Genomic DNA, 7,260 nt, shown 5'->3' on the forward strand with positions numbered 1-7,260 from the left:
CTGCCACGACGTTTAATGGCTGTGGCAGCACATACTACAGTAAAAGGTAACTGGTACGCATTCCTACAGCAAATTTACTCTTGCTACACAACTAGAGAATGTGACAAAAACTACAAATAACATGGCTGTTATACCCCTACAATACGCCAACCTTTGAGATCAAAGATGTAAAAGGATATTTTGAATAACTGGTAAAATATGAAAAAATTTCACACTTTAATTTTTGCGCTAGTTTTGTGTCTCGTGAAAATTCAAACTTTTAGCGTATTTCAATGACACACTGTTATTTCAGTGCAATAGAGATACGAGTGTCTATGTGGCAGATTATTGCCTACTTTGTGTGCTTGGGAGTTGTTGCTGTTCAAAGGTGAGAGCCACTTCATCCTACAGGAGCAAATAGAAGAGCCATTATGAGCCACTGAGGACGTGACTGAAAAAGAACGAACAGATGAAAATGGTTGCGTACAAAACATTGGGGGAATACTCCACAAATAATGTCATGGTTTTGCATGTTTGACTAAGAGACGCGGGTAATCTGGAATGTTGAATTTATCTTCTTAGAGGTACGCCTATTAGCTTTCCAAGCATAATGTGATCTTATCCATCTTTGATTTATCTTGCGATAAGTGCTTGAAGGACAAGTTCACCTTAAAGGACAAGTTCACCTAAAAGGACAAGTTCGCTATTTATGTTTCCCTCATATTGTTCTACGCTTGTGACATCATAAACTGTAGTATTCTTCTCATCCAGCAGTGACTATGCAGAAAATGCAAAAATTCATAACTTTAGAACAGATTGGCTGATTTTCCTCAAACCTTCACTGATGCATTCTGCTATTGAATAATGCTGCATTCACTCCATCCACATGTATAACTAGAAAAGCACTCTGAGAGCGCAGACCTCCGCCAAGCATGCAAATCATTTTCACCACTGATCTTGTTCTTCCATAGAGATATTTCCACCCCTGCTGTGCTGAAAATCGCTGATTTCCCAATATAGAAGCCTTTGTTACGTCATAAACCCTCAGCTGCACAGCGCACCTCACCCCAGCAGAAACTAGAGCATGCACTTTAGTGCGCGCATGTAAACCTCAAATACGCGCAGCCTGAACTCACAAGTTCACTGACCCTCCCTGCCAAAATATCAAAAATCCTTCATAAATTCCCAAAAAATTCTTGGATCACTACCAAAAGTTAATCATTTGTTACTTGTGTCATTCTCAACCTTTCCTGCAAGTTTCATCCCAATCCGTTGTGTACTTTTTGAGTTATTTTGCGCACAGACAAACGAACGAACGAACGAACAAACAAACCAACGGTAACAAAAACATAACCTCCTCCCTTGGCGGAGGTAATAAGGTGAACTTGTCCTTTGGAGCATACACTTGCCCCATGATTCTACTGAGAGTGTTGTAAAATGATCACATGAGTATAACAATGAAAGAAGGAGAATGCATTACATAGTGCTGATATGTGTTGTATGCACTGTATATATTTGTATACTCCTACTGGTGATATTAATCATTTCTACTTTTATGCCTCTGCCAACGAAGTGGCCGGAGGCATTATGTTTTCGGGTCGTCCGTCCGTCTGTCCGTCCGTACGTCCGTCCCGTTTTGTTTTTGTCGATATCTCAAGAACTGTGTGGTGGTTTTACATCAAATTTGGTATGAGGGTATATCCTGGGGGGATGATACTTTGTTTGGATTTTAGGGTCACTGGATCAAAGGTCAAAGGTCACAGGTTATTTTGTGAAAAAAAAGGTTGAAATTTCATGTTTTTCTCCATATCTTGCAAATGGTTCAAGGCACAAATGTATCTTCATGGAACTTAGTATATATGCATGTACCGATAGGCAGTGATTATCTAGGGAAGTTGCGGGTCATGTGTCAAAGGTCAAGGTCAACTCCTCAAAATATCACTACTTTCCTTATATCTATGCAGTGCCTGAAGGATTTTTTAAAACTTGATGTATGCATGTATTTCCCAATATATATTCTGTGGGAAGTTTCTTGCCAAAAGGTCAAAGGTCAAAGGTCAAGTGAAAGTGCTAAATGGCACTTTTTCCTCCATATCTCGAAAGTAACTCAAGGTATCATCATGAAACTTAAATATTTATGCATGTTCTACCTAACAGTGATTCTCTTTGGAACTGTAGGGTCAAAGGTCAAAGGCCAGGTTTAGATAATACTATTTTACTATTTGATACTGAAATTATACTTTTTCTCAATACCTTGAAAATTGCTCAATGCATAAACTTATAAAAGGGTCAAAAGTCAAGTAAAAATCATCAGTTCCCCAAATACCCGCACTCTTGACGTTTTAATCATTCATCCAATTGAACCTAGTTCTAGGAAAGTGAACATTCAGCACATTTGTGGCAAACCTGTCATTTTGATATTTTGCCAATTGTGTGAAACTGTCATCACACATTGTCAAGACATTGTACTTTAGACTTATTAGGAGAACCATGCATTATGGCGGAGGCATACCAGTCGCCGTAGCGACATTTCTAGTTATTGATAACCCCTGTGAGGCATCAGAAACTCAAACTTCTAACCTGCACAGTTGACATTTCAAGTGGCTGTGTGTTTGGCATTTCTTTTGAGAGATATTAATCAATGTCAATATCATGCATTGCACAGTAGTCAAGTGTTGAGAAAGAGACAGTAAATATTTGCACTGATACATTATAGATTGAATGGAGCAATGCACACCTCTTATCACTTTTTGTTTCCTCTGCAGTATTGTTTCTTGCCTTCCTTGGATCTGTGATCTGTGTTGTGTGGGTCCACAGTTACTTCATGGTAAGTCCCACCTTCAAGCTTTAAAGTATGTTGCTGATCCCCACCCCCCAAAAAGAAGAGATACTAATGATAATAAAAACCATCTTCAAACAGCCTTTGTCTACCTACAAAGCACCAACAACAACAGCAAGTTTATCAAGATGTTGAAATCATTAAAATGATAGATAATACAGAGGGTAGACATTGCACTTTATATCGATAGATATTGTTAAATCTTTTGAAGAGGGTAAGAGGATTTAAAGGATGAGATGTGATGTTGGATGAGCGTTGTCATCTTCATAAATAATGCTCAGAAAGTAAGGGGTAATCACTTTGACAATTCAAAGCTGCATGCTGATATACCTCTCTTGAGATTGAGGTAGCAATGTAGAAATAAGAGTTTACATTGCCTGTAATACACTTGAATTTCAAATGATTTTAAAGGGACTGTACTGGTTGAGGTGAGGATTCAGTATGTAACGTTTTGCAAGATATTTAGAAACCATGCTATGAAATGTTGAAGAGCGTACAATTCTAAGGGGAGTCAAAAGTTTATTTAATGAAAATCGGTTTTGAAATGACCGAGATATCTTAAAACAAGGTAAAACAAAGAGATCCTAATAAAAGTTGTGGCGTGTCAATTTTATTAGGATTGCTTTTTTATCTCAGCCATTTTAAGGCCAATTTTCATCAAATAAACATTGAATCCTTCTTGAAATTACATGCTCTTTCATATTGCATAACAGGTTTCTCATTATCTCACCAAAAAATGTTATAAACCTGAATCCTCACCTCAACCAGTACTGCACAGTCCCTTTAAGGGTAAGGAATAAAACAGTTTTCCTCCTCACTGTGGCACTATTCTTTATTATTCTCTTCTCCTTCAGGCATTTGCTGTTTGCAGTATTGTTTTTGTCATCTACCGTGCTCTCAAATGGTGCTCCTACAATGTGGAACTAATCAACAGACAGATGCTGATCACGACGACCATCATGAGGCAGAAAGAAATCACGTTTAGGGACGGGATGGGCTTCAAGGAGCAGTGCATCAAGAAGAGGGACATTTTCCTCCGGCTCAGACTCGTTTGCGCCGTCTACACCATGGTGTTTGCCATCGTCACGACGATGGCGACGTTCCTCTCGGAGTACGCCTGGGTGAGGGAGATCACGTTTGAGGTGCCGGAGATCCTGGTTTTCACGGCGCTTGGCATCATCTTCAGACTGCGGGACTTCAGTGCCTATGAAAACATAGAGATCATCATCCCGCAAGAGAAATCCTCTGTGATGTTCCTCCCCTATCCAGACATGCACTGGCCGAAAAGACAAAAAATCATGATGGCCATCCCCATTGACCCACCAGCCCAGAGTGATGCTACCAAGGAGGAGGAGAAGGCACTGCTTAAGGCAGGCTGAACAAGCGCTGGTGTCGCTTCTCCGTAAATATCCATGTTCTGCGGCCAGACATGGACTGTTCACCCTGGCCGGAGAACTTGCCACTGTTTGTACAAGCATGAGCTACCGTACTTATGAGTAGGTCTACGCAAGACAGTATGTAGAAGTACAGGTCAGGTTCAGCCCAGAGGGAAGGATATAGGGCAAGAGAGATATAGCCTTAGTACTAGAACTCAAACTTCCCCTGTATTATGACTGTCTGGTCATTTTAATATTAAGAGATGTGTTCAGGCTGTCTGCAGATGTTGTAGATAAGAATTATTTCTTGAAGCCGTACGAGATGAACAGGTTTAAGAAGTTCTGCAAGGGAGAACGTATCCGTCTCATCTTAGATACACTGGGCCTGACTTGCATCAGTCAAACACAGTATTTGTGTATTATCACAGAGCAAGTAACGTGATTAAAGAGGAATACTTTAGTCCGTAGCTTGGCCCCCAGCTTAACGCCCTATGTGCCACGTCATGCAATGCAAGTAATAAGTGTTCAACCAGGTCATCAGACTCGTGACTTACACTAGCGGAGCAGCAGAATCAAACTGAAAGTCAGGCTAAGTGCATAGGGCATGGCATGGAGAACAATGGGTGGGTTGAGCTTGGGAAACAGTACTCTCTTAAATAGGGGGAAATCTCTACCAAAGTATTTGCAGTCAGTATAGAAGTTCTTTTTTGTAAAAAAAAACAAAATGTCCAGTGGAATAGATGTACAGGTGCCAGATGATTATCTTCTGGTTCGTTTCAGGTTGATGCTGCTCAGGTTAAGTCCTCTGTGTGAAATCGAGGGGTTGTGCAAATAAAAAGAAAGACACAGACTATTTTAATGAGTATTTTTGTAGAGGTTTATGGTGAGGGAGATATTTTGCAAAAGTTGCGCTTTTTTACCACCAAAGGTGTTTTTGAAAATGTTCATAATTGAATAGCTTTCAAACAAAAATGGTATTGCACTAGAGATGATGATGCAAAAGCACTGCATATTTTTTGTATTTTGTAATTTGTTGACTCCATTTTCTGAAACTGAGTGTGCCCTGATTAATGAAATAAGTGTTTTCAAATGGCTGGGTTTCCTTCAACCAGTATTTCTAAGAAAAAACAAACCAAAGTTTACATCTTGCATATGCAGTCAACATTACATGAGTCAGAGAAATTGGGCATCTGCCAAAGTTGTAATTTTTTATCACTGTTTTGTGCAGTGGCAAAATTTAGGACCCTGAAGCAGCATCAGTTATGGCAGGTCTCTTGATTCCTGTGTGGTTGACTCGGGCAAATTCAGCGTTATGTCAAGCTTGTCACAAGTTGATATTTGGAACCTGGAAGCAACATCCCAGGGGTCCAGGAAGTTTCGTTGCACTTTGCATGCATGGATTGTGCCTAGCTGTGTCCAAAGTAATCTCCTCATGATAAATTTTTGAGGAACGTCACTTGCAAAGGAAACAGTGAAATCTTCATACATCCCTTGATATCACCTCTGGTAGGGTTATGATACTTTTTTTTTGTGTGTGTGTAATAGATTTCATATTATTAACCTCAAGCATAGGTCTTCTAGAGCCAAAATTATGTGCTTTTTTTCTGCATATATACTTGAAAAATATGCACCAAAGAGGAAAATGGAGCAAACCAGTGAAAAAAAAAAAAAAACACCCTGGTAACCTATGCAAATACATTGTAGCATGTAGTAACTGCCACATAGTTGATTATAAGTGCAAGAATCCCCGTTGGGCTTTAGATTCTTTACCTGTAGTAATCCTCCCAATTGCAGAAATACAATGCAATGATGAAATGATCTTATCCTTAAACCAGTTTGCTCTTATACAATACAATAGTTTATTTATTTGCTCTTGATTGAAAGCTTGAATTTGCTGTACTACAGATGAAATTAATGAACAAAAAGCTGCTGCTATAAGGTGTAAACCATCAATGCAATTCTGCCTGTGAGTTACAACACTCGTTTGTAGTATGTATGTACTCTTGTATAATTTTCCTAGAGACTGCAAGGAAAATAGTGTAGGGACCTTACTTATTGTACCATACTGCCGAAGGAATGTAACAGATTTTTTTTTTTTCTCTGATAATTTTGGAAGCAGTGTATTCTGTAGTGCTTATTGTGGAGTTGTCAGATTCTTGTAAGCAAGCAAGATAGGCAATGGAGAAAGCAATCTCATTATGTAGGCGCTTTTTGTAGAAACCCCCTTCAGAAGCTGTTGGTCGTAGTTGAACAAACAAACAAAAATGCTGGACATGGTTTAACCATCTAGTTGAACATACAGCAGTAGGAGAAATATGTTACCGCAGCAGGATGAAGAATGCTGGTATTCGTCAAGAAATATAAACATTTAGTGAGCTGATGTTGTATCTCAAGCCAAATCATTGCATGTTTACTGTCTTTCCTTGTCGATGATTATTTGCAGTATGTACTTCTGTATCATTTGTATAGCTTGGTGCATTTAGCTTCCTGGCGTGTTTATTGTTCATCGATGTATTATAGCAGAAGTACTTTTGTTTCTATACTACTAGTATTAATGCATGTATGTGATTTGAATGATAGCATTAGTAATGGTGTTTACACAGCTCATGGCAGATGCATAGGACTCACTTGAGGAATATGAATCTATTTTATGTGTGTGTGTGTGTGTGTGTGCGCACATGTGTGTGTGTAATCACAAATTTTGCCAGCATTACTATGTACATCATTCAAGTAGAGTGTTCTGAATTCATCGTTCACTAATCACACTGGTTAAGCTGTGGTATGTTATGATGTTATCCACTGCGAAGTTATTCACTGCGAAGTTATTGATGGCTGCCCATCTCATAGTTTCTTCAGAGATCTTTATTAATTCAAGTTAAGAGCAAAATGCACTGTGACAACCATCCTGTGTTGATTTATTTACCCGAACAGGATGCAATGTCTAAGTAAGCAGTTGTACATGTATATCAGTTTGTAAATTTAACCTACAAGGCAACTACACCTACTCCTGTAGTAAATTATGGTTTGTTTGCCATGTTGCCTTTTGTTGAAAAATAACTAAAAAAA

General features: G+C 39.0%; 1 protein-coding gene across 1 annotated transcript in view; it reads left to right on the top strand.

Moving 5' to 3' along the window:
* Positions 1-6,894, top strand: part of LOC139708178 (uncharacterized) — a 29,498-nt gene extending 22,604 nt beyond the window's left edge. Inside the window, exons 7-8 of the mRNA XM_071620153.1 lie at positions 2,745-2,806; positions 3,673-6,894. Coding sequence (XP_071476254.1) covers positions 2,745-2,806; positions 3,673-4,197 — 587 coding nt within the window. The 3' untranslated portion in view covers positions 4,198-6,894. The remainder of the gene's footprint in view (positions 1-2,744; positions 2,807-3,672) is intronic.
* Positions 6,895-7,260: the final 366 nt, after the last annotated feature.

This window comes from Diadema antillarum, unplaced genomic scaffold (genome assembly GCF_040938485.1).
Source record: "Diadema antillarum isolate AM-2024a unplaced genomic scaffold, OU_Dant_1.0 seq00001316_RagTag, whole genome shotgun sequence".
Lineage (NCBI taxonomy): Eukaryota > Metazoa > Echinodermata > Echinoidea > Diadematoida > Diadematidae > Diadema > Diadema antillarum.